This window comes from Sorex araneus, chromosome 11 (assembly GCF_027595985.1).
Source record: "Sorex araneus isolate mSorAra2 chromosome 11, mSorAra2.pri, whole genome shotgun sequence".
Lineage (NCBI taxonomy): Eukaryota > Metazoa > Chordata > Mammalia > Eulipotyphla > Soricidae > Sorex > Sorex araneus.
The window spans coordinates 53,584,527-53,612,114 of record NC_073312.1 but is presented as its reverse complement, the minus strand read 5'-3'; the positions used below and the strand labels follow the sequence as shown (position 1 = coordinate 53,612,114).

The window sequence follows — 27,588 nt, the reverse complement described above, 5'->3', positions numbered from 1 at the left end:
GATGCTTGTCTTGTAAGTAAACTGTTTCAATCCCTGACACTCCTTATCCCTACCAGGAGTTAGCCTTGAGCACCGACAGGAATGACATAAGAAACAAATTTTAAAAAATAAATGAGTGTTTGGAATAGAAAATGTATAAGCAAAGAAAAGTATAAGCAAAGCAAGATAAAGGCTATAAATAGGATACAGGTTCTATACTTAAGTAGTAACATAAAATTGATTCCTTTAATACAAGACAGAAGATAATGTATGTGAAATCAATACTCTGTTTTAAAAGGAGAATCTTTGATGTAAGCTTTAAAGTACAAGAGGATTTAGACATGGGGGATGATGCAAGACAAAGGGAAAAGAACACATTCACCACAAAGAAAGAATGAAAAGAAGTTAAGAAGTAAACACATAGATCACATATTGTGGAAGTGGTGCAGTTTGGCCAAAGTAGAATATATGAAGAGGAAAGGGTAAGTTATGAGAATGAATCCATATTTTGCTAATTGTTAAATGTTGTAAGAACAATTGCCACAATTTAAATTTCATGTCACAATGAATTAAAATGGGCCAAGCATATGGCCTCAGCGGCAAATTGGATGTTTTGCATGCATAAGAGTTGGGTTTGGTCCCTGGGCCCACACGGGCTGAGATAGATGGTGGGAAACAGTCCAAATGCTAAAATTTTAATAATGGAAAGGATTGGGTAAGACTGGTATTCTTAAACCTCTGCCATTATTAGTCAACATTTATATTTCAGAAATAATAAAAGCTACTAATCTCACATGAAATTTTTATTCAGAAATTTGATCTTCAGTTTTTGTCTAAAAGACAGTCAATTATCATACTTCTGACCCACTCATTTGGCTTTTTTTTTTTTCCTTTGGTGGCTATGGATCAAACCCAGGGCCTCGTAAAAATAAGGCAAAAGTGCTCTATTGCTGAGCTACATACCAGGCTTAACCCACTGTTTCCCCTGAGGGCATATAAATATCATCCCAATATCATGTCTTGTTTATTCCCAGCTCCTGGGTTGTTCAAATCTATCTGTACATATTAAACTTAAGTCCAAGCTCTGTCAGGAATCTATCCTAGGTACTTAGACCTTACTATTCTCCTCTAATTTTATAGATTCTTAATGATATATATTTTACCAAATGGTTACATGGAAGAACTATCAGTGACATAGAAATGAACAAAATATTGGCAGCAGTGCCTCATTCTACTTAATATATACAGCTAATTTTGGGTATATTGGTTGATGACATAGGTTTACTTTTGTGTACGAACAGTTTGTGTGATTCCTAATTCTAAAACTGCTTCCCATTATTCATCTAACATTTGTATAACCATTTGTGCTAAAATCCATTCTAGGTTGTGATTGTATGGTGGCTTGAGGAGAATTAGAGAATAGAATAAATTCTGTTTATTTTTCATTTATTATTGTCTTCCTTTAGTTTCCAAGCTATATCCCTCATCAGTCCTCTAGGGAACTGGGTAGTATACAGATTTCTGGAAACACACACACACACACTCACATACACATACACACACAGGTAGTAAATTCTCTTATGCAGCAAATTTAGTCACAAATTCTTCATTTCCCAGTAGTGGTTCAAGGATTACATTTAAGAGAACCTGTTTGAGACAACTGTAAGGTACTTCGTTAAATTGACAAAAGGGATTCTAACTCTTTCCTTGGATAATGTTATGGTTTAGAAGGAAAATTACAGAGCTGGAGTAAAAGGTGCTTGCAGTTGGAATCCCTGAGAACAGCATGGGTCACTTCTGAGCACAGAGGCAGGACTAGATCCTGAGCACAGCTGGGTGTGATCCCAATATAAAAACAAAAGAACAAAAATTAGAAGGAACATAGTGGTTCAACTAAAAGGTAGTTCTAGTATCAGAAAGGTAAAGATAAGGAATTGTTCACAGAAAAATGAACTTAATTCTAACCTAGAAGGAATATGAAGTTTAGGGAGAACTTTGTAGAAGACAGTATATAATCTATTCCTTCTTATTTTTAAAAAATGGCCATCTCAAACATTCGTTCCATTTGGAATCAAGGAGATGCAGAGAACAGGAAGACCTGTTATATGAAACATTTATAGTCCTGGGGTCCCTGCATTACTGTTTCCTGAGTTTCTCAGCTCAGTGCATGCATTCCTTAAGCCCAGAGCAGCTTCACTCTTGGATAGTGTATCTAACCAGCTTACATTTTTAACAACTGCATTTTTTTGCTGTCTTTGATTTGTTTTGGTTTCTGAGTCACACCCTTTGAGGTTTAGAGTATACTCCCAGATTTTTGTTTGGAAGTGATCCCACAGGTTTTGATAGGGATGTTCCATGGGACTAGGGATCACAGAACGCCTCTCATATATATGTAAACATGCATTCAGTCTTCTGAGCTCTCTCTCCAATAGTATTTTTTTAAAGACCTCCCAAATATTGTAAGTATTTACAGTATAGTAAATTGAGTTTGCCCTGATGAACATTGAAAACACATACTAACTCCTGTGCTTAGATTGTTGATCTTAGAGAAATGTGTTCAAGATAACAGATTCTCCCATCGGACCCCAGAAAAACTGAATCAGAACATGGTAGGGGCAGGTGGTAATGTCCAAAAATTTAAATTAAAAAGCCACAGATCCAGGTTGTTCTGAGCCATGTGTGAAGCCCACAGGTTTGAATACTATCAATCAGTGATAGTAATTTTACCCTATGGTGCCAGAGAGATAGTACCAGGGATTAAGGTACTTGCTTTTTGTGCAAGTGAAACCAGTTTGAATTCCTAGAATTTCTGGGAGTAATCCCTGAGGATAGAGAGAGGAAGGCAGGGAGGGAGGGAGGCAGGGAGAAAGGAAGGAGGATGGCTCAATCAGATAAACTGTAAGCCCTTTCTATGAACGTTCCAATATATCTGAATAGCTATTTCCAAGTCTCATAATTTCATTTAATCCATACAACTACCCACAAAGATAGATGTCTAGTTGTTGCTAATAAAGTGTGAGTAAAAATTATTACTTCTCTCTTGAGATGATAGAGAAAAAGAAGAAGAAAAATGGACATTTTTGCTGGCCCAAAGCATCACAGCCTCAGCTTCCCTCTATTCAAACCCCTAATAGCATTACAAGCAGGAAGCTATTATTTCTCTGATACAGCAGGAGGACTTTATTAGAACACAGAAATACACATTACCACTTGCTAACAAAAGTTATCAGGTATATTGATGAGTAACTGTTGAAGCTTCCTTTTAAGTACTAAATAGCAGAAGGTAAATGAATACTTGTATTTGTAGCTACATCTGTATACTCATTGCAGATATATTCACTAGACCATGAAACCAAAGATTACACAACAATTTCTGTATCACTATATCACTGTCATCCCATTGCTCATTGATTTTGCTCAAGCTGGCACCAGTAACGTCTCCATTGTGAGACTTGTTACTGTTTTTGGCACATTTGAATATGCCTCTTGCCCACATGCCTGGCTGTCTTCCCCGGGGCCCCTCAGAGGGGATGGGCTCCAGCTTCCCTCCCCACCCTGAGCAGAGCTCCTGGCGGCTGAAGACCACCGGAACCTAGCTACAGCCATGCTCAAGGTCCCTCTTCACACGTTCGGAAGGCCCTCACGCATGAAGGTACCGGCAGAGGAACCCAGGTGTGTGTAATCCCATCAACAGCCAACATCCAGAGACTTAAAAGCGAGCTCCCAGAACTGATATCTTGTACCCTACTTCTCCCTCTGGGAGAAACTGGCAAGCTTCTGAGAGTTTCCTGCTCACATGGGACATCTTTGCAAGCTTCCCATGGTGTATTCATATGCTAAATCCAGTAACAAGCTGGACCCCATTCCCCTGACCCTGAAAGAACCTCCAGTGTGACATCATTGGGTGGGCCCAGTCAAGAGAGACTTCTAATATCCCAGGGAAAGGACGAATGGAGAGGTTACTGAGCCTGCTTGAGAAATCGATTAACGGGATTTCGTGATTCTTGATTCGTGTGATTGAATACGTCACGGGGAGCTTGCCAGGCTCTGCTGTGCGGGCGGGATACTCTCAGTAGCATGCTGGGCTCTCCAAGAGGGACGGAGGAATAGAACCCAGATCAGCCACATACAAGGCAAACGCACTACCCACTGTGCTATCGCTCCAGCCCATTGGGTTTAACACGTATTTCTAATTACTTTTTTGAAGTGTCCGGGTTTAGAACCTTGGACCTTAACCACCTGGAACAAATTACTAAATTACACTCTTGGCCCATTCTTTCTTCTAGTTTTTTGGTGGGGAGAGGTAGGGAGGTAGGTGCCCCCCCCCAATTCAGAAGATGGAAAATGTGAGAATAAAGAACCTGCTTTGCATGCAGCTGATCCCAGTCTGACCCCTGGCACCATATAAGTTACCCAACCCTGTCAGAAGTAATCCCTGAGCATTGCTTACAAGAGTGAGGTCCCTCCTTCTGCCCAAAATGAATAACTAGGACTTACACACTCAAAGACAGGGGCTAGAGATACCTGAAGTGGTGGAGTACACGTTTATCATGGACAAAGCCTGAAGCTCAACCCCTGACCCCAACACCAAATAAAACAAAACACTGACAAAATTTGGTGACTAGTTATGGAGAACAGAGTCTAAGGAAGTGCCTCCAAGCAATGCTGAGGGGACTGGAGGCCAGGCCACTCCTAGTGATGTACCGACTAGATAAGGCAGTTCAATGCTTGGGCCCAAGGACCATGGGCATTAAACCCAGGGACACCTTGACTTGGGAAGAAGGGGGGAAATGACATACATATGCATAAAGGCAATTCCCAGTGGTGATCTGTGTCCTGCATGATGGGCCAGCAGCAGGGTGGCATGTGGAGTATCCCCTGGAGTCATTTATGGTGTGAGAGATCGAGCTCAGGGCCTCTTGACATCTATCGCTATCCCATTGGATAGCACCTTAAAGTTTTTTAACTTGGGGAGCACAACCAGTAGTGCTCAGGGGAACGGATGTGGCGTGGACTGAACCAAGGTCTACTGTGCGCAAGGCAACGGCCTTACCTACTGTGCTATGTATCTGGCTCTGCACCCTAAGTTTTTAAAAGGGCCAGAGAATAATTTACTAGAGGACACGCTTTGCTTGTAGGAGACACCTGGCACCACAAGACCTCCTAATCTGCCCCACCTCCATAATTATTTTAATGTGTGTAGAATTTTTTTTTGGGGGGGTCACACCTGGTGATGCACAAGGGTTACTCCTGGCTCATGCACTCAGGAATTACTCCTGGAGGGGCTCAAGGGACCATATGGGATGCTGGGAATCAAACCTGGGTGGCTGCGTGCAAGAAAAACGCTGTGCTATTGCTCCAGCCCCAGTGAGTATAGAATTTTTAGACTTTTTCTACACCAATAAGATGTTATTAACTCCTTATATATAGGAGCTTCATATTTTTGCATCAGAGAATGCAACTCAGGAGTAAGCTTAAAACGGCAACAGAGAGATTCCTCTTCCCTATTCTTACATAAGCGAGGGGAAGGAGCAGCCAAAGGGTCAGGATCAGTGATATCCTGTACAGCAGGCATTATCCTTCTTTCAGAAGGGTGGTGCATCTCAAGGTACTTCATTTGTCTAATTAATTTATCTAATTATTTTATTAACTTCTCAATTCTTGGGAGCTTACAACCTTTTTTGAAACTGAATTCTCTGTGTCTGACTTGATGCTGTCAGATTCAGACCGGGCAGGTGAATCATCAATTTGTGAATCATCAATTTGATATGAATCACCAGGCAATACAGATGCTATTGTATTAGCACAAAATTTAGGCTGAATCAAAGATTCTTCCCCACTCTTCTCCTCTAACACAGGAGTTTCTCTATAAGTTGCCTTGAAAACTTGTGCATGATGCAACTTTTCCTCTACCTTTTCCCTTAGTTTTAAATCAACTTGCTCTCTATTTTTTTTCTTAAACCAATGAATACGTTTTTACCCTCTCAAGGGGGCACAGCTTTATCTGCTCCTTTAAAGGCAGACCAGCTGCTTTTGTTAGAGTTCAGGGTGTCAACATAGGTATCCTGCTGTAATATTATAGAATTACCCATTGCCATTTTTTCCTTTTCTTTATTCTTTATTTCTCTCTTTCTTTCTATATTTCTTTTCTCACTTTTTCTTCTTCCTACTTCTTTACTTCCTTTCTATATGTCTTCTTTCTCCCTTTCTCCTTTTCTTCTACCTATATTTCTTTATTCCCTTTCTTTTTCTTCTTCTTTCTTCCTTTCTTTCCTATCTATATTTCTTCATTCCCTTTTTCTTCTTCTGCCTTCCTTTCCTTCTATTTTATTCCCTTTCTCTCTTTTTCTTCTTCTTCCTTCCTTTCTTTCCATCTATATTTCTTTATTCCTTTATTCTTTTTCTTCTTCCTTTCTTTCTTTCCTTCTATCTATATTTCTTCATTCCCTTTCTCTTTTTGCTAAATTTGGTTGGCAATGAGTAAGAACAATCAAAAGGCCTAAAATTACCACTTTATCAATTATATACCTTTTTCCCTATGTCTAGACAGTATTTCAGAATCTTCCAGAGATAGCTACTACCAAGATACCAATAATCACAACTTGTTAATTGCAAGACCTTTACACTTACAATTTCTGATGATATAAAAATCTATAACCGCTCAAAAGACACATCTAAAATAAAATATTTTCTGCTTAGGAGCTGGGACATGGGCACTGGAGAAATGCCTACTAAAAATGAAGTCCATGTATATAATTAAAGAAAATACAGTGGCAGGGATCTGACACAGGTTGGCATGCATGCAAGGTAAAGAATGTAGTTTAAATTTTTGTTTGTTTGGGAGCCATAACTGGCTGCATAGTTCATATCAGGCAGGGCAATCAAGTCCAGGGATTGGACTAGATTTAGCCATTTAAGCTATCTCCCCAACCTATATTCAAATTTTCTAAGTAATCACATTATTGGGGTATGGGGGTGAGGATGGCCAAGTAAAGAACCCAGGTAATCATGCAAGGCTTACACTTGACAAATGAGCCATATTTTTAAAAAGAGCAACGATAAAAACAGTTCAACATGTAAACAATATTCATGACATGTTTTTTATAATCTTCAATTTCAACCATGTACAGTATATGCATAACACATCTCAATTATAATTCTATCTTGAACTAGAAGCCCTCGACGTTCATTCAGATGTACTGAAATGTACCATAGCAAAAACAGTAGGACCTGAGAGAGAGCCCCAGGCCTGCAGGGTGGATCACCCCACCCTCCTTAAAAAAAAAAAAAAAAAAACACGGAGTAGATTCGTTTCAAACGTATGAAATCGTTTTCCAAGAGTCTAACGGAACATCAGTTTCAAGTTAAAATAGTATGAAACAGATTAAAGTTTGATTTCCCAAGTCACTCAAGTGCGCAGAAATCAGCAGGCACTGTACCAGCCAACCTGGGCAAGAAATATCGATAATTGCGATAATACTGCGGGAAGGGCCTTTGCCTTGCACCGTAGTGGACCCGGGTTTGATCCCAGGCACCCCACATAAGCCCCCAAGTCGTACTGGGAAAACCCTCTGTGAGTATATGAGGCAATAGGAAGAAAGGAGGGAGGGAGGGAGCAGGGGGGAGGGAGAGACAGACAGACCCTCTCATTGCCTCCCCCAGCAACCACCGGTTTCCGCCTTCCCCTAGGGATGGGCGAAAGCCTACGTTTAAGAACCAATCGCATTGCCTAAATAACTGTAATCAATACTCTGCAGCCATCGAGTTTCCAAGGACTGACAAGCAATGCCTATATCGGGGGCAGGGAAACGGGGGCGGAGAGGCTGCGACAGACGGACCGCTGTCGAGCGCGCAGGAGGGAAAGCCACGGGCGTTCGCGGCCGTCCCTGATCGCGCGCCGCGCAGCAGCCCCGTGGGGGCGGGATCGGGCGGGCGAGCGCGTGCGGTTTCCCTTTAGAATTCTTTTCTAAAATGCGTTTTTTTTTAATTTCCTTTTATTTCCAGAAAAGGAGCTATGTGACTTTCGTCTTTTTAAAGAGAAAACCCCAAATCTGCCTTCAAAACCGCATTTCCCCCCTCCGTCGCAGCCGCAATTTAGACAGACGACAACAGTTTGGCGACGCCCACGCGGAATCCTCGCCTGTGACGGCAGAAAAGAACACTCGGTCCCGCGACCAGCTTTCGGTTAGCGGTTCCCGCCGGGCGAACGGAAGCACAGCGTCCCCGACGTCACGGGAGGCGGCGTCTCCCGGTTACCATGGTGAGGCCCTGTGTCTCCTCCATCTTCACCGGGGTCAAACGCACCGGATCTCTCCGGGAGATGCTGGGCTCGCCACGGACCGTGCAGAGGGAAAGAAATCGCGGCTCTCCGTAGGAAGGCGCCGACGGAACCGCGCGGAATAACCGGGGCGGAGGCGCTGGCTCATCTGGCTCGCGGAACCGCAGGCCGCGCGGTGCCGCGGGGGCGCGGAACGATTCCGGCGGCCTCCCGCGAGTTTCCGCCCGGCCCCGCCGCGGCTTCCGGCCCCGGAGGAAGTGCGGGTCGCCGGAGGGCGGCTCTCCGCGAAGCCTCCGCTCCCGGCGGGCCCCGCGGGGATCATGTCGGGCTTGGCGGTGAGAGACCCGGCCATGGACCGATCGCTGCGCTCCGTGTTCGTGGGCAACATTCCGTACGAGGCCACCGAGGAGCAGCTGAAGGACATTTTCTCGGAGGTGGGTTCGGTCGTCAGCTTCCGGCTCGTGTACGACCGAGAGACGGGCAAGCCCAAGGGCTACGGCTTCTGCGAGTACCAGGACCAGGAGACGGCGCTGAGCGCCATGCGGAACCTCAACGGCCGCGAGTTCAGCGGGCGCGCCCTGCGCGTGGACAACGCCGCCAGCGAGAAGAACAAGGAGGAGCTCAAGAGCCTCGGGCCCGCGGCGCCCGTCATTGACTCCCCCTACGGGGACCCGATCGACCCCGAGGACGCCCCCGAGTCCATCACCAGGGCCGTCGCGAGCCTCCCCCCGGAGCAGATGTTCGAGCTGATGAAGCAGATGAAGCTCTGCGTCCAGAACAGCCATCAGGAGGCGCGGAACATGCTGCTGCAGAACCCGCAGCTGGCCTACGCGCTGCTGCAGGCCCAGGTGGTGATGAGGATCATGGACCCCGAGATTGCGCTGAAGATTCTGCACCGGAAGATCCACGTCACGCCCCTGATCCCAGGCAAAGCTCAGACCGTCTCCGGCCCGGGCCCCGGCCCCGGCCCCGGGCCTGGGCCTAGCCCTGGACTCTGCCAGGGTCCGAGTGTGCTGCTGAACCAGCAGAATCCTGCTCCTCAGCCGCAGCATTTGGCCAGAAGACCTGTCAAAGACATTCCGCCGCTGATGCAGACCCCGATCCAGAGTGGGATTCCGGCGCCCGGGCCAATGCCAACTGCTGTCCCCGGACCTGGGCCGGGCTCCCTAACTCCCGGCGGGGCCATGCAACCCCAGGTTGGAATGCCGGGGGTTGGGCCGGTACCTTTGGAGCGGGGTCCAGTGCAGATGGCAGATCCTAGAGCCCCAATACCGCGTGGACCCATGAGTGCTGGTGGCCTCCCTCCTCGAGGACTGTTAGGAGATGCACCAAATGACCCACGTGGAGGGACTTTGCTTTCAGTCACCGGAGAAGTAGAGCCCAGAGGCTACTTGGGCCCACCACATCAGGGGCCCCCCATGCACCATCCCTCTGGTCATGACGGCCGTGGCCCCTCTGCACATGATATGAGAGGTGGGCCACTGGCAGATCCCCGACTGCTCCTTGGAGAGCCCCGAGGACCCATGATCGATCAGAGAGGCCTACCTATGGATGGCAGACCTGGCAGAGATGCTCGAGGTCTGGAGGCCCGAGCTATGGAGACGGAGGTCATGGAGACCCGTGTGATGGAGAGAAGAGGAATGGAGGCCTGCGCGATGGAAACCAGAGGAATGGAAGCAAGAGCAATGGATGCAAGAGGAATGGAGATAAGGGGCCCCGGCCCCAGTTCTAGAGGCCCCATGGCTGGTGGAATCCAGGGTCCTGGACCCCTTAGTATGGGAGCAGGTGGTCCTCAGGGACCCAGGCAGGTCCCAAATATTTCTGGGGTGGCAAATCCTGGAGCTGGCATGCAGGGAGCTGCCCTGCAGGGGCCGGGCATGCAGGGAGCTGGCATGCAGGGAGTGGGCATGCAGGGGGCGGGCATGCAGGGAGGAGGAATGCAGGGGGCAGGCATGCAGGGAGGAGGGATGCAGGGAGCAGGCATGCAGGCAGGAGGTATGCAGGGAGCAGGCATGCAGGGAGCTGGTAAGCAAGGTGGAGGCCAGCCAAGCAGTTACAGTCCTGGGCAGAGTCAGGTAACGCCACAGGATCAAGAAAAGGCAGCTTTGATCATGCAAGTTCTACAACTAACTGCAGATCAGATTGCCATGCTGCCTCCAGAGCAAAGGCAGAGTATTCTGATTTTAAAGGAGCAAATCCAGAAGTCTACTGGAGCTTCTTGAAAGGATTTAGAAATATACTTTGCAATAGGCCCAGGAATTTTCCTATAGCATGAAGAATGGGTGCAAAAAGTTAACTTGTGCATCCCCACATTTGAATGATTAGTGGTTTCCCACGTTCCAAAAATGTAATCTCATTTTTCTTGTTGTCTTTTTTGTGTGTTTAAATTGGAGGAAGGGTTTGTTTGTTCACGCCAATTCACTGTAAATGTAAAAATAACTGGACAAGAATTGTTTATACTAAAGATTACAAAGAACATGCAGTGACAGTAAAAGTGTACAGTGTTAATTGCATTATTAGAATTTTAAGTAAAACTCAAAAACCGCACAAAATACATAAAGGTCACCTGTTGATAATGTACTGATAGTTTTAAGATATTTGGTTGTATAAGAAGTTTTACCTCAAAATTCTTAAGATATATTTTTTGTAAGCTATTTAAAATATCAGACCCTGTTTTTTGTGGGGTGGCAATAGAATGGTGTGCTGCATTGTGTTTGGACTTATTTTAAAATATTAGAGCTAATAGGACACATCTAAACTTGTTTTGGACCCCCCCTCTCCTCCCAAAAAACAAAAAAACTACACTACCTGAAAAATCTAGACATGCATCTGGTTTCCCAACAGCAGAGAACATCAGTTTTGTGGCATGGCTTAAATGCCATGATATTCCTGACCCAGTATTATGATCAACAACTAGGTTACTTGAGTCTTCTCTCATGAGATTCAGTTTATCAATACCTTTTGATTTGTTAGTCTTTATGTCCAATTTGAGTAATTCTTTAACATTCTTTGTAAAAATCATTAAGGACTAGTTATCTTGATGACTATCATACAGCTTTGGGCTTTGCATAAGTAATTTGTGGAGGATTTCATTCAGTAAAGTACAATTTTCCTGATAATAAACTTCAATACAGATGCTATCCGTATGGTTAGCCATGATTAAGAGTTAAAAATATTACAACAACATTTAATAAAAATACCTTTCAGTTTTCATATCTCAGAAAATCTATTTGTCACTTAATATCTTATCAGAATAATGTTGAAGCCCGGTTATGCAGAGATAATTCTTCTAGCCTAAATTCTCAGCACAGTTGGTTATTCTTAAATAACCCATGAGACATTTAAAAATCAATAGGAAGGTAGGGCTTATATATCCTTTTGTGCTATTAATTTTTAAGCCTTGAGGATATGGACACCAAAAATTCTGTAATAGACCAACTAGTAATTGGAAGAAATAAACAGATAACCAGGTACTCTCTCTAGAGAAGAAAAACCAAGAACTCATTACAGAAGGGTTAAAAAAAAAGTATTTCATATAAAGATAGCAGATGGATGAATGTTGTAAATGGGTAATTCATGCTGAAGTTTTCATCCCTATAATTGCTACCTGTTTTGCCACTGTTTTTGTTGTACCCGTGTTCATAGAATATTCCCAGGTTTTCTATATACTTCCCCCAGTATAAAGGGTTGTTAACTCTCCTTAACACGTGTGCTAATTCTGATTAATGCTATTCACAGAGTTGGTGTGGTTACTTTGTAATTATACATGCTCTGTCCCAAAGCTTTACCTATGGGCTCTAACTGAAAACTATTAAGTGTTATGTTCTGTGTTGTAGTAAAATCTTTGTATTGTTTAATGTGGAGTAAATAAAGTGTTTAAGACTAATTTTAGTATCTGATATGTTTATTTTTAATTAATGTATTAATTAAAAGTAACATATTTGGGGCTGGTTTGGGGCTGGAGAGAGTAGAACAGCCAGGGCCTTCACCTTGCAAACAGGGTTCGTCCTCTGTACCCCATATGCTGCCCTAAGCCCTGCCAGGACTGATTCCAAAGAACCAAACAAAAGTGGTTTGGGGCCACACCTGGTGATGGTTGTGTTACTCCTGACTCTGCATTCAGGAATCTTAACACTGCTTGGGGGACCATATGGGATTCTAAGGATCAAACTTGGCCGATTGGGCTGCATGCAAGGCAAGTGACTTATCTACTATATTATCTCTCTGGCCTCCCAAAGTTACATATTTTTGAAGATTCTATGGGGCATGAATACTGGAGAAGGAAAAGTGAAATTGCAGGGTAGGTCCATTTTTAGTACAGTTTTAGAATTGAGGTAATTATAAAGTTAATATTCTATGATTAGCGTCAATAACAAGATCTTGGTAGTAGTCTTTCAGCGTTTATGTTCCCGAAAGAATTATCTATTCTAGAAACACGTTATAGTTTTCTTCATGACAGTACTTAACTGTATTGCAATGCACACTTCTATGTTCTACCCTTACACATAATGGATGAAGAACTCTGTACACAGACTATCATAGCTAATGAGGTGAGGAATAAGGACAAAACTATAAAGAGTCTTGAATTTATTGCATCTATCTTTTATCATTGATGATCTTTCTTTTCCTTTCAAAGAGGGAGAGGGTGACAATGCAGTCTTGACTGGTTTCTTGATCAACTTAAAAATAAGTCTTGGAAGAAAAGAATTCTCTCAGGAGGAGCCAGGGAAGAGAGCTCAAAAGACTAGAGTGCTTATTTGTGGAGTATAAAATAGCATCACATGAGGCTGACACCTAGGACAGGGATTGCCTCATAGCTGGAAGACTGCTTCATGAGCGGAGGGGAGAAGGCAGATGGAATAGAGAAGGGATCACTAAGAAAATGATGGCTGGAGGAACCAGTTGGGATGGGAGATGCACGCTGAAAGTAGATAATGGAACAAACATTATTTGTGTGTCTGTGTGTCTCTTAGTGTCTGTGTTGCAAGTTATGATGCCCAAAAGTAGAGAGTATGGGGAATATTTTCTGCCATAGAGGCAGGAGAAGGGTAGGAAAGAGGGGGTATACCTGAGATATTGGTGGTGGGGAATGTGCACTGGTGGAGGGATGGGTGTTTGATCATTGTGAGATTGTAACCCAAACATGAAAGCTTGTAACTATCTCATGGTGATTCAATAAAATTTAAAAAATTAAAAAGAATTCATTAGAAAATTTGGACTATGCCACAGTCATTCAATAAAATGTAATTATCTGTCAAAGGTTTATCAGACAATCCAGAAATAAAATTAGGTTGATCTATTTAAAAAAAAAGGGGGGGGGACTAGAGTGTAGACCCAGGTTTAATCCAGCACTATCTCTTTCTCTGAGCACTAACCTGAGAGTAGCCCCTGAGTACCTTCAGGTGTGACCGAAATATATATTAGGAACAGTTTTTCCTCAAAATAAAAATTACAGGCCACAGACCAAATGAACTATAACTATGCATTGGAAATAAATTAGGAGATGAGATCAACTTTTATTTTGGCAAACCCAAATAAAATACCCTTTCTCCTCATTTCCAATTTATTATCTGTCACACTGTATAATAATTTGTAGAGTACAATCATTCATTTCCATATGTATGTACAGTGTACATTGCATAACACTTTAATTTTTATAATCCCTTATTAACTAATGGTTGATCCATTATAATTTAACATAGTGGCCACGTGATCTTTCTTTTGTTTGGTTTGGGTGTCACACCCAATGTGCTCAAGATTTACACTTGACTTTGCATTCAGGGATCACTCTTGGTTGGTTCTAGGGGATCTTATATGGTGCTGAAGATGGAACCCAGATTTGCCACAAGTGAGGCAAGTGTTCAATCTGCTGCACTATCTCTCCAGCCTCACTTAATAATTAAAAAAAAAAAGCCTTCCTTAATCAGATCATCACATCTTATTTCAAACCTACATGGTCTACATTGCTCTTAGACTTAAATCCCCCACTCACATATGGTCATTTCTAAGTTGTTGGTTCTCAATACCTTGACCCACTCTTCACTGCTACAGACACTTGGGGCCTGGCTACATTTTCTTAAATTTTCCAAACTCTCCTCTCTGAGTTTTGTACCCAGCAGTTTCTTTCCACTGTTCTTAACTCTCACTTTCCCAGGTCTGTGATTGCAAACAAAAGTCTGACAAAAAGTATTTTAAATTTACCAAAGTATCTTCCCATGTGTTGTTACTGAGAATCAAATAGCAAAAACTCCTACTTGTCTGAGATTAGTAAGGGGTGTATGACCTTAATGAAAAGCTACATTGAGTACTCAAGGTAGTTCAGAGGTTGTCACCTCCACACTCCTAGTATTGTGGCACAGTCCTGCAGAATTTTGAGGATAGAAAATTTCATTCTTCAAGGGCTGAGTGGTACAAATAGGGAGGGTGGAGGTTGTGTTGTTACTGTTTTCCTTAATTAAGGCTCCCTTGACAGACATGATCCACATGCATGACCATAGCTTCCATCCTAAGCAAAAAATACCCCTCTAGCTCATCATCAGGCACCCGCTGTGTCCTCTGGGTTTTACTACCATACCAATAAATGCCTTTTTAGTTTTGTTTTTAATTTAAAAAAAAACAAAGAAGGGGGATATAAACTCGCATTACTACAGGAATGGAATAGGTTTGTTTAAAATACCCTGACTCCAATAGAATTAAAAATACTACACAAAGATAATACAATGATTAAGCACATTGAATGTGGCCAAATCCAGATTAATAGCTAGCATGTCCCTGAGCACTGCTTCCGAGATATCCTCTGCTGGAATGAAGAAAAAAGGAAGGAAGGAAGGAAAGAAGGAAGGAAGGAAGGAAGGAAGGAAGGAAGGAAGGAAGGAAGGAAGGAAGGAAGGAAGGAAGGAAGGAAGGAAGGAAGGAAGGAAGGAGGAAGGAAGGAAGGAAGGAAGGAAGGAAGGAAGGAAGGAAGGAAGGAAGGAAGGAAGGAAGGAAGGAAGGAAGGAAGGAAGGAAGGAAGGAAGGAAGGAAGGAAGGAAGGAAGGAAGGACACTTTGGTGGTGGTGAAGGTGAAGAAACTTTGTACATTAAAAGCCATAAAAGTTAACATGACTGTAGCCAAATTATCAAAAGTACAATAAAAAATCTGATAAGCAAACTAAAGTTCATATCTTTGAAAGAGTAGAATAATGGATGGAAAGAAATAAATTCAGCTATAAAGATCTCCGTGGGAAAGAAGTCCTAAGAAAAGTCTATTACCAGAGAAAGTGACACAGTCACAGTCATCCCATTGCTCATTGATTTGCTTGAGCGGGCACCAGTAATGTCTCCATTGTGAGACTTGTTACTGTTTTTGGCATATTGAATACACCACAGGTAGCTTGCCAGGCTCTGCAGTGTGGGTGCAATACTCTTGGTAGCTTGCCAGGCTCTCGAGAGGGGCAGAGGAATCGAACCCCGGTCAGCCGCATGTAAAACAAATGCCCTACCTACTGTGCTATTGCTCCAGCCCACCAGAGAAAGCAGTTTAAATCAGAGGGATATTTTCAGTGTTCTGGAAGAAAAGGCTGAAAGATCTGTCAGAGAAAGAACATGTTATCTCCTTCCTTTACTACTTTTCCTATATTTCCTGATGTAGCAAAGCTGAATTTTGTGGAAGAAATCTAACACAATCTTTACAATGGTAAAGGAAATCTTATGATACAAAATCATTCAACATCAGACAGGCTCTTAAGACCCAAAGTTTTCAAGTTCCTGAAATGTTATTTTAGACAAACCAATAGAAATGTATCAATGTATCAGATTTTTATCTAGCTTGAGCTTTTATGGTGTATAGATTTCTATTTCATATAGCTTTTCTAGTATAATAGGGGGAAGGTTTTCAAAAATGTATTTCCTTTTATCTAAATCAAATTCTAAAAACCAGTAAGAATGTTTGAGGAAATCTTTGCATTATTGGTTACAATAGGTATCACAATTAATTTTATGAAATGTTTAATTACTAAAATGTAGTCCTTTCTCTGTGTTTTGAAGTGATACACTGTGCTAAATTATTTTTCTGTGTGTCTGTGTATTTTGGGTCACATCTGGGATGTTTAGGGCTTGCCCTTGGCTCTGTGCTCAGGGATTACTCCTAGTAAGGTTCAGGGAACCATATGTGGTGTCAGGGATCAAACTGGGTCAGCCACTTACAAGACAAATGCCCTACCTGCTCTGGCCCCCTGTGCTACATTACTAACGAACACTAACAAAATGCACCCAAAAATTATGATTTAATTTTCCCTCACTTACTATGTCATATTTTACACATATCTTATTTTTTTAAACCAACTTAAAAAATTATCCTGTAGGGCTGAAGATATAGACAGCAGTTAGGATACTCGCTTTGCCTATGGCTGAATTGCATTTGATCCCTGGTATCCCAGATGGTACCCTGAGCATCACAAGGAGTGATTCCTGAGCACAGAACCAAGAGCAAGCCCTGAACACCACCAGGTGTTGTGCAAAAATTAAAAATAAAAATAAAAAATAAAAAAAAAGAAATGTCCTAGGACCCAAGAAGTACCTGCTTCGGTGCATAAGTTCTGGGTTTGATTCCAACATTGCATTGTTCCCTGAGCACTTAACTGGGAATAGCCCCTGAGCACCCCAGGTATGACTGCCCTAATTCCAATAAAAAAGAATGGCCAATTTATAGCCTTCATCCAGTAGTTCATAAAATTAGTTAAAATAGAATATTTTACTTTTGTAATAATTTATGACATGAAATATATGTATATATTCATATACATTCACACAGCAATGTTTTATATCCCTTAAAATACTTGCACGTAAAAAAGAAAAAAAATGATCCTAAGATGTACACTAACTGAACATTCTTTTATAAAACATGACTAGCTTAAATGAAGACTCTTAAGGCAGCCTAAGTCTTATTTTGTCATATTTTAGAGACTACTATAATACTGAAGTACATTAAAATTCAAAGTATTTTTTAATGAATGTAAGTTTTAATTAGAAACCCCTAATGGGAATCTTCTGTAACATTCTCTTGGCATTAATTTAGCACATACTTTCTGTTTTCTATATGCAGATTTACATAAAAGTATTCATGTTTTTAACATATTAATCACATTTCCTTCCACATTTTTATCAAAAATAGAAAACAAGGACATTTTTTTCTGTCATCATATAATTGATTAAAATCTAATCTTCTAAGCTAGTGCTTCTAAAGAGCAGTAACTAGCTTTATGTGGCTATTGTAAACTTTCATTATCTTAATGATTGAGAAACTGAATATTTAAATTGATTCAGATCTAAAAAACTGATTAGTTACTCACTAATTTTTATATCAATTAATTGTTGTATCAATGGATGAGCCTCATGCATGAAGGAACTGGCAGAGGAACCCAGGTGTGTGGAACCTGGGACTGAGATCTCCAAGGCTGCTCGGATTGGGACTGGGTCTCTTCCACCCAGATCCCCTATTTTCCAGTAGCTAGGCAGTCACACCCAGAAACTGTCCCAGCACTGTGTAATCCCATCAATGGCCAACATCCAGAGACTATAAAACCAAGCTCCCAGAAGCGACATCTTATAGCCTAGTTCTCCCTCTTGAAGAACCTGGCAAGCTACTGAGAGTCTATGACCCGCTTGGGAAGCCTGACAAACTGCCCGTGGCATATTCATATCCCAATATAGTCACAGATATATACATACCTCTTGGAGAGCCTGGCAAGCTACCGAGAGTATCCCACCCACAAAGCAGAGCCTGGCAAGCTACCTGTGGTGTATTCAATATTCCCAAAACAGTAACAATAGGTCTCATTCTGCTGACCCAGCCTCCAACCGTTGGGAAAGACAAGTAAGGAGAGGCTGCTAAAAATCTCAGAGCTGAGTGTAATAGAGACGATACTGGTGGCCACTCGAGTAAATCAAAGAACAACGGGATGACAGTGATACAGTGCTAGAGTCGTTAATTCCTCCATGTGGCTTGCTGCTAGGATGTTGATTAGCCCATATACATAAAATGTACATTATGTAGGGTAGTCGTTCAAAATGATAGATCAACTGATTTAGTTTTCATTTGTTCTATATTTTGGCCCACACCCAGATGTGCTCCAGGCCTTCTCCCAATCATAGGAAGAGGTGTGGGGAGGGTCACTTCCAGTGTTACTCTGAGGACTCTGTATTGCTAGAAATGAAATGCAGGCCTCCTGAATTCAGGACATGTGTTCTAGCTCTTGGAGCCATTAATCTGACTCTATTTTGGTCATTAAGTTTCAATATTGATATAATTGTAAATAAACTTCTAGTAATTATATACTTAAATTCTCTATTTCTTTTTATTTTTTCCTCACTTTACTTAAATGCTGTTGTTCACAAAGTTGTTCATGATGATTTATTGTAGATATAAAATATTCCTACACTAATCCCACCACCACTGTCACCTTCCCTCCACCGTTGTCTCCATTTTCCCAACCACCCCTCAAGCCTGCCCGCACACCAGGCCCACAATAATTTATTTTATACTGCTTGTTATTAATAGCTAACAGAATGATCAAAAAATATTCCCGTAGAAGAAAATTTTATCTCACCGTGGAAACATTAAGTCGTTGTCTGAGGGTTTTAACAAGCTGTTGTTGCAAGTTAAGCCTCTGTGTTAATGTTTTTGTTACTTGAGATTGGTTGGTACATTCACATCCAATCTAGTATGCTACTACTGGGATGTCATTATTATAAAGTTTGGAGCTGTCACTCCAGAAAATCTAGAATATTTATCAGGGCAGTCTGGCCAGAGGCATGGAGCAGCTTTGGGGCATGATGAGTGCCACTGCTGGGGCTTTGGTAGGGTAGGAACTGGCCCGCCCCAACCAGAGATTGCCCTGGAGGTCTCATCCTGGGACAGGTATCTGAGAATTTTTTTTTTGCAGCTACTTGATCTCTTTAAAGATTTATTTCACTACTTCCTTTTAAATTAAATCCTTAAACAGCTAAGTAGGGTCCAATTTCCCTTGCAAACCAAAAAAAAAAAAAAAGGAAAAAGAGTTAGTTCTTAAAGATATAGAAAGTATCTCAAGGGTTTTAGGGAGGGAGACAAATGAGAAACTTGCCATTTGAGAACCATAAGAGGCTAAATGTGGGGGGAAAAAAAGAAAAATTATGTGGAAAATACCTCTGTGGCTGAAGTAATTCACAAATGAGATCTTCAATGAATATAAAAGAGACTGGCTTTTATTTTTTATGAGACAACTATGTTGTATGAATCACCAAGAATCGAACCAAGGGGCTGGAAAGATATGTGCAGTGAATATGTGCAGACTTCTGCCTCACATGCTACCAACTCATGTCACATTCCTGGAACCTCATATTGTCCCCTAAATTAGGAGTCATCCCTGAGTGCGGAGTTAGGATTAAGCCCTGGGTACACAAAAGCAAACAAAGACACCACTAACAAAGAAAACTATAGACCAATATTCTTGATGAAAACCGATGCAAAGATCCTCAACAAAATACTTGCAAATAGAATCCAACAACTCATCAAAAAGATCATACACCATGATCAAGTGGGATTCATCCCGGGGATGCAAGGATAGTTTAACATTCGGAAATCAATCAACATAATCCATCATATCCACAAAAGTAAAGATAAAAAGCATATGATCATATCAATAGATGCAGAGAAAGCATTTGACAAGATCCAACACCCATTCATGATAAAAACTCTCACCAAAATGGGTTTTGGAAGAACTTTTCTCAAGATAGTCAAAGCCATCTACCAAGAACCTATGGCAAGCATTATCATCAATGGAGAAAAACTAAGGGCCTTTCCTCTAAGATCGGGGACAAGACAAGGATGCCCACTCTCACCACTTCTCTTTAATATAGTACTGGAAATATTAGCAATAGCCATCAGGCAAGAAAAAGATATTATGGGGATTTAGATCGGAAAGGAAGAAATCAAGCTCTCACTATTCAGAGACAATATGATACTATACCTAGAGAAGCCTAAAAGCTCTAGTAAGAAACTCTTAGAAACAATTGACCTGTACAGTAAAGTTGCAGGCTATAAAATCAATACCCCAAAATCCATGGCCTTCCTATATGCAAACAGCGAGACAGAGGAAAGGGACATGAAAAAAGCAATCACGTTCACAATCGTGCCCCAGAAAATCAAATACCTTGGAATCAGCTTAACTAAAGAAGTAAAGGACCTATACAAAGAAAACTATAAAACGCTACTCCATAAAATAAAAGAGGACATGAGGAAATGGAAACATATCCCTTGCTCATGGATAGGGAGAATAAACATTGTCAAAATGGCAATACTCCCCAAAGCATTATACAGATTTAACGCGATCCCTATAAGGATACCCATGGCATTCTTCAAAGAAACGGATCAAGCAATCCTGAAATTTATATGAAACAATAAATGCCCACGGCTAGCTAAAACAACTCTTAGGAAAAAGATGATGGGAGGCATCAACCTCCCCAACCTTAAACTCTACTACAAAGCGGTAACAATTAAAACAGCATGGTACTGGAACAAAGGCAGAGCTGAAGACCAATGGAACAGGGTGGAATATCCCTACACACAACCTCAAATGTATGATCATCTAATCTTTGATAAGGGAGCAAGAGATGTGAAGTGGAGCAAGGAAAGCCTCTTTAACAAATGGTGCTGGCACAACTGGACAACCACATGTAAAAGAATGGGCTTAGACCTCGACCTGACACCATGCACAAAAGTCAGATCAAAATGGATTAAAGACCTCAACATCAGACCACAAACCATAAGGTACATTGAAGACAAGGTAGGCAAAACCCTCCACGATATTGAAGATAAAGGTATCTTCAAAGATGACACGGAACTAAGCAATCGACTATCTACAGAATGGGAAAGGATATTTACACAATACCCATCAGCTAAGGGGTTGATATCAATGGTATATAAAGCACTGGTTGAACTCTACAAGAAGAAAACATCCAACCCCATCAAAAAATGGGGCGAAGAAATGAACAGAAACTTTCCCAGGAAGAGATACAAATGGCCAAAAGGCACATGAAAAAGTGCTCTACATCACTAATCATCAGAGAGATGCAGATCAAAACAACCATGAGATACCACCTCACACCACAGAGACTAGCACACATCCAAAAGAACAAAAGCAACCACTGTTGGAGAGGATGCAACACCTTTATTGCAAACCACAACACCTAATCAGAGAGAGAGAGAACAAAAGGGAATACCCTGCCATAGTGGCAGTGTGGGGTGGGGGGAAGACGGGACTGGGGAGGGTGGGAGGGATGCTGGGTTTACTGGTGGTAGAGAATGGGCTGGTGAAGGGATGGGTTCTTGAACTTTGTATGGGGGAAACATGAGCACAAAAATGTATAAATCTGTAACTGTACCCTCACAGTGATTCACTAATTAAAAATTTAAAATAAAAAATATTAAATAAAAAAGGGCCCTGGGTACAGTGGGGAGTGGCCCCCAAACGATATATTTTTTTGAAAAAATAAAGAACTTAGTCAAAAATAGAGAGGGAGAATAAAGAGATAACTAGTGGTTTGCTTTGTAGGCAATAATTATAAAACATCCTTTAAATTTATTAAATTTATAAAACATTATTTATAAAACATCCAAAGTCAGAGACAACTTTGACTTTGAACAGCATGTTTAGTATTGACTTAACAAGACAGATTTTCACCAGATGTACCGCAGTGAGAAAAGACACAGATAAGAAAGTATAGTTGACAGTGAGAGAAATAGGACCTATATATCAGAAACCCTATCACAATTGTATCACCATTGGTTCTAAACAAGACCTGCCCAATGCCCAATATAATTCATAAATAGCCATCATAACAATGAAAAAATAATTTATAGAATATTTTGCCACCCTAGCCCTCCCTAGAAATCTCCCAAGTAGCAGTACATGGCTAATGTATAGCCCTATACATTATATATGAAGTTAGCATATTACATTATTAAAGTAAATATTATGACCGATATTCACCCTGTAGCCCCTGGTAGTTTATGTAAAACAAGCAGCTAGAGGATTGGATTTGACTCAGCACATACATCTGTTTTAGTCTTTTCTGGAAATCTAGGGATCCCATGTCTATAGCTTGAAGTGGCTGCCTCAAAGAAAGCATTTAACAATGAAATGACCTTCCTTCTGGCAAGTGTAATATAGATACACAAAGGCTAGAGACAAAGTAAAGGGCTTAAGGCAAGAGCAATAGCACAGCAGGTAGGGCGTTTGCCTTGCACTCGGCCGACCCAGGTTCGATTCCTCCATCCCTCTCAGAGAGCCAAGCAAGCTACCGAGAGTATCCCGCCCGCACAGCCGAGCCTGGCAAGCTACCTGTGGTGTATTCGATATGCGAAAAACATTAACAAGTCTCACTACGGAGACGTTACTGGTACCTGCTCAAGCAAATCAATGAACAATGGGACAACAGTGCTACAGTGCTACTGCTTATTCCAGTTCAATCCCATATGATTCCCAGAGCATTGCTGGGAGTGACCTCTACAGATCTAGGAAAATAAATAAATAAAAAATACAAATTCCTTTTCTTGTGCAAACTAGTTTCTTCCTACCAGACAAAGTAATCTATACAACTAATCCCTTATCACCTGGGTCAAAGTGTTCCATTTAGAGACTGGTTCTCACATCTACCAGATGTGATGCTTCAGGAAACACTTGTATCTCCGGGATTCATACCTAAGATTCAGATTCCAGATCTCAGGTCCCGATCACGATAGCTGTGGTGGTGATCTATATAGGGATTTTAAATTTTAGCTTATTTAAATTATTTTAAAATTCTGAGTCCCAGTTACACTCAGAAATTTGAAATATGATACCCATATCTATTTCCTCAGATGGAAGGTAAATTTTACAGATAATTTACTTGCTTTGGTAAGAAGCTTTTCTCAGTCCTCTACATGAACAACTCTCCTTGTTGATTAATTTCAGGGTGCCCCAGAACAACAAGAAACTATGTGCATAGGTGTTGCCCTTTACTTTGCTAATGATCATATTTTAAACTAAATTTTTAGATCATACTGAGAAAGAAAAACTTCGTTCCGAATTCAATCATTTCTTAATTTTCTAATTAATGTCTGACCAAACTATTGTGGCTAAATGTAACAATAGTGAGGACACAAGACATCTTCCTGATCTTTAATTCTCTCTTTGATCTTTATAATCTTTATACTCAAGTTACAGGGAAGAACATAACATTTGTTCAGACCCTATGTTTCAAGATTAAAAAAAAAAACCTCATATAAGAGACTGGCCATCAAACAATCAAACTGAAAAATGGAAGCTTTCATGTTCCTTTCTGCCCTATGATCCTGCACAATTTTCCATCCATCCAACTGAAGAACTGGGACTTTATTAAAGGCACACTTAACAAACACATAAATATTGAAGTCATTTTCTAGGCTGTCTCCCAAAACTAGTGCTTCTTGGAGCACAATTAGGAGATGAGATGCTGGATTCGGCCCTGTGACTGACATTATCTTTGAACCTTGTGGCAACCAAGCTCAATTACAGCCAGAGTACCCATTACTGGAAGCAGAAATAATTATCTTCACTGTCATATAAATCATTGTTGTTGGTTCCTGAGAATATTTATTAATTACAGAATCTCCCCATTCTTTTGTAACTTACTGGTCCCAGTATAAACCCAGTGGTATCAAAAATGCACTATTCCTGGGTCTGGACCAGTAGTACTAGTAGGTAAAGCATTAGCCTTGCACAATACATCCCAGGCTTACCATATGGTCCTCCAAGCAATGCCAGGAGTAATTATTGAATTCAGAGGTGAATAACTCCTAAGCATGGCCAGCTGTGGTCCAAACATAAATAAATCTTAAAAATTAACTATTCCCTTATAAGATAAACTTTTTTTTTGGTCATACTTGGCATTTGTAATACTTTGTATGTAGAAAGTTTTTGTGTGTGTGCGTGTGTGAGTATGTGTGTGTGTGTTTGCTACACACCCGGTGATGATGCTCTTGGTTCTCACTCAGGAATTACACCTGGCAGTGCTCAGGGGACCATATGGGATGCCGGGGATCAAACCTGGTCTGCCACATGCAAGGCAAATATCCTAGCTACTTGTGCTATAGCTCCAGCCAGGTTTGGGTTCTTTCCCAGGAACTTCATATTTCTTTGAGCATAGAGCCAGGTGTAGCCCCAGAGCAATGTCAACTATGACCCCAACACACACACCAGCAAAACCAAACAAACAATACTTATAAGCTGAATTATGCATTCTTCCCATAGCACTGTTGTAAAATGTAAAATAAAAGAAGCATTGTGAAGTATGACAAAAGTAGAATATCAAACATGAACACATAACTGCGAAAGTGCATTAAACAAATGAAGTCTATGAAAATGTGGGTCAGGGACCTAGATCAAGGGGCTGATCCATATTTTCTGACCCACATGGCTTTCTTGGCAAAGACTGGGAACAACCCCTCAGAGGTGTACACAAATAGAAATACTGAGCACCACCAAAAGTGGCCCCCAAAACAAAATAAGCAAAGTGTTCACAACAATACAGCAGTATTCACAATACCGTAGGTCAAATGCACTGTGATGTATTTCTACAGTGGACTACTAGACAGCAGGAGAAATGAGATGAATACAATCATATACAACAATATGCATATTGAGAACATGATATTAGGCCAAATAAATCAGGTGTAGAAAATCTGTATTGCCGTTTAAAACTAAAGTCATTTCTGGTGTGAAAAGTCAAGATAGTGGCTACTTTGGAGGAGAAGAGGGGGGATTATTATTATTATGAAGGGGCACATTGTGGACTTTTGGGTTTTAATGGTGAGAGATGCACAAGTATGTTCAATTTGTGATATTTAATTGAGCTGTACACATATAGCTTGTGTACTTTTAGCATATTATATTTTAATAAAAAGCTTAAAATTGCTTTGAAGCTCATTTATTTCAGGATAACCATTTAATTACATTAGCCTTGAATCAATGCCAGGAGATAAGTGAAAGAGAGCAGACAATTTAGATTAATGAGACACCTGCTATTACTTTAAAGTAGGTGTTGTCACATAAATCTCAACAAATGATTTCTGGCTCACATGTGACCAGGCAAAACAGCATAACAATGTTAACTAGCAAAAATCCTAGTATTTAAAATTTTTGAATTTTAGCAGATAACATGTTTTATAAAGAGAAATGGAGGGTTTCAATCATCAGGATAAAAAAAAGTTGACTATTTCTATAAGTCCTTTCCTTCTATAGTATTTATATTGACTATTCTCCCTTCTTTTCTCCTCAAGCAAACAGTGTACATGGCATGTTTGTGTGTTTGTGTGTGTGTGGTTTGTGTATGTACAGAGGTTTAGACATGATGACTTTAAATACTTTTTTTCTCTCTTTTGTAGCTTTATAAAATTGGAGCAACATATACTATCTTAAACAAGGCTTTTACTATGCTTTTAAGTTGTAGGCAAAGAATATTTGGGTTTTTCTTTGGTCTGAACTAATGGTTTCCAACATAATTTAACAGTTGGAAAGTTATGGAAAGATCCTCTTTGATTATATGAGGAGAGAGTGGGTGGGTGTGGGGAGATAGAGTAAGAGAGAGAGAAAGAGAGAGAGAGAGAGACAGAGAGTTCTTAAGAATTTGTAGTTAAGTAGTCTTCTAATTATTGAGTAGCTTGAATTTTTACTGTTTGATTCATTATAAACCTAAGAAAAGGTATTAGTTTATTTAGTGGACTGAGTTAAACAAAATGAAATTCTCTTTTAGGTAAGAGAAGTAACATTTAGGTCTTTGTATTTAGGTCATTTAGGTCTATGTATGAAGTTCAAACAAAAGTGACCCCACACAAAGAGTCAGAAAAACCTGATACCACAATTTGCTATCAAAGACTTTAGCTATTGTACTTATAAAAAATGATAAAGTGACTATTGCAATTTTTATAATACTTAAAAAAACCACAAAACCAAGAAATGGTAAAAGAAAGAGGCCAGATTTGAAGATAAATCAAAAATATCTTCTAGAAATACAAAGCAGTCAAAATTATAAGCATAACAGATTATTTAAAAGATTAGACAGAAGAGGCTGGTTAGTAGTTTAGAGGCTTAAACACTTGCTTTTTAATGTCACCCTTGGTTAGAATTCCTGGCATTGAACGGTCTCCCTATCATCACGACGGGTTACTCTTGAGTGCAGAGCCAGGACAAACCCCTGAGCACTGCCTGGTGTGCCATACTATAGAGATGAAACAGGAGAAATAACATAGGCTATACACAAGCTGAGTGAGCACTTATGTATAGGTTTGAGGATGGGATGGGGTAGAGCAATTGCCTTGCACGTGAGGCCATCAGTTCAACCCTTGGGGCTGCCTCACATCATTGAGCATGATACCCAACACTGCTGCTGTGATCCCTAGTGCCACAAAAAGTGTGTGACCCACAGATTATTGCAGCGTGTGCTGCAAGCAAGTGTGTGTGTCAACAGACACAGTGATATCATAGGGATTGGAAGGTGACACTTTACGGTGACCATGAGTCTGTGCAAGGACTGCTAGTGGGAAAGCCACCCAAGGGACAGCAGTCCCCACCCGACTGTGTAACAAGCAGTTGGAGCCATTTAAGTGTTGACAAAGACTTGCTCCAACCCACCTCTCACTGGAGACTGATCCAGCCTTATGGAAAGCCATGGGGGACGGCGGGGGGGGGGGGGAGGAGGGGAATGTACAATCGGAGGAAGAAACCTCCTTGAGGAATCAAGCAAGGATTGAACTGTTCAGGGAAGAGACTATAAATGATACCTGAACTATAAGGAAAGGTTATTCAATACTCCAATGGGGTAAATAAGCTGAACAAAAGAGTTCCATCCTAACCTCTCCTGGCTGGGGGTAAATTTGCTGAATGAGAGAGTTCCATCCTAACCTCTCCTAGATGGATTACCCAAGAAGATAGGGATCAAGACTACCTACCAAGACCCCTCGGTGATGAAAATGGCAGAGAACAGCCAGGATGCAGATACCAAAATGAAATGGAACAAAATTGCAAGGGATTCTGGGGTAGAGTTGAATGAGACTTTCTATCCATGATTCTGATACTGACTCAACTTAGAGACAGGGATGTCCTTCTCATAATCCTATAAAACTCTGGAGACAAAGAATAAGTACTGTTGATGAGGTACATTATTTACCTTACCATGTACCCTTTATCCACAGTAGCCCAGTATTAATATTTATGTGAACATAACAAAAATGTTCTTTTTTTGGTAGTGCCAGTAATCAAAGGATTAAAGAAATTAACCTTGAATAGTACTAATTA

The 27,588-nt window shown here is 41.1% G+C and overlaps 2 protein-coding genes across 3 annotated transcripts in view; one reads left to right on the top strand and one right to left on the bottom strand.

Moving 5' to 3' along the window:
• PRKG1 (protein kinase cGMP-dependent 1) overlaps window positions 1-27,588 on the bottom strand; it is a 1,291,607-nt gene that overhangs the window by 565,415 nt on the left and 698,604 nt on the right. The gene's annotated exons all lie outside the window — the stretch shown is intronic.
• CSTF2T (cleavage stimulation factor subunit 2 tau variant) lies at window positions 8,454-12,143 on the top strand. Its single transcript, XM_004607507.2, has one exon. It carries the CDS (start codon window positions 8,578-8,580, stop codon window positions 10,477-10,479), a length of 1,902 nt encoding a protein of 633 aa, XP_004607564.2. The 5' UTR covers window positions 8,454-8,577; the 3' UTR covers window positions 10,480-12,143.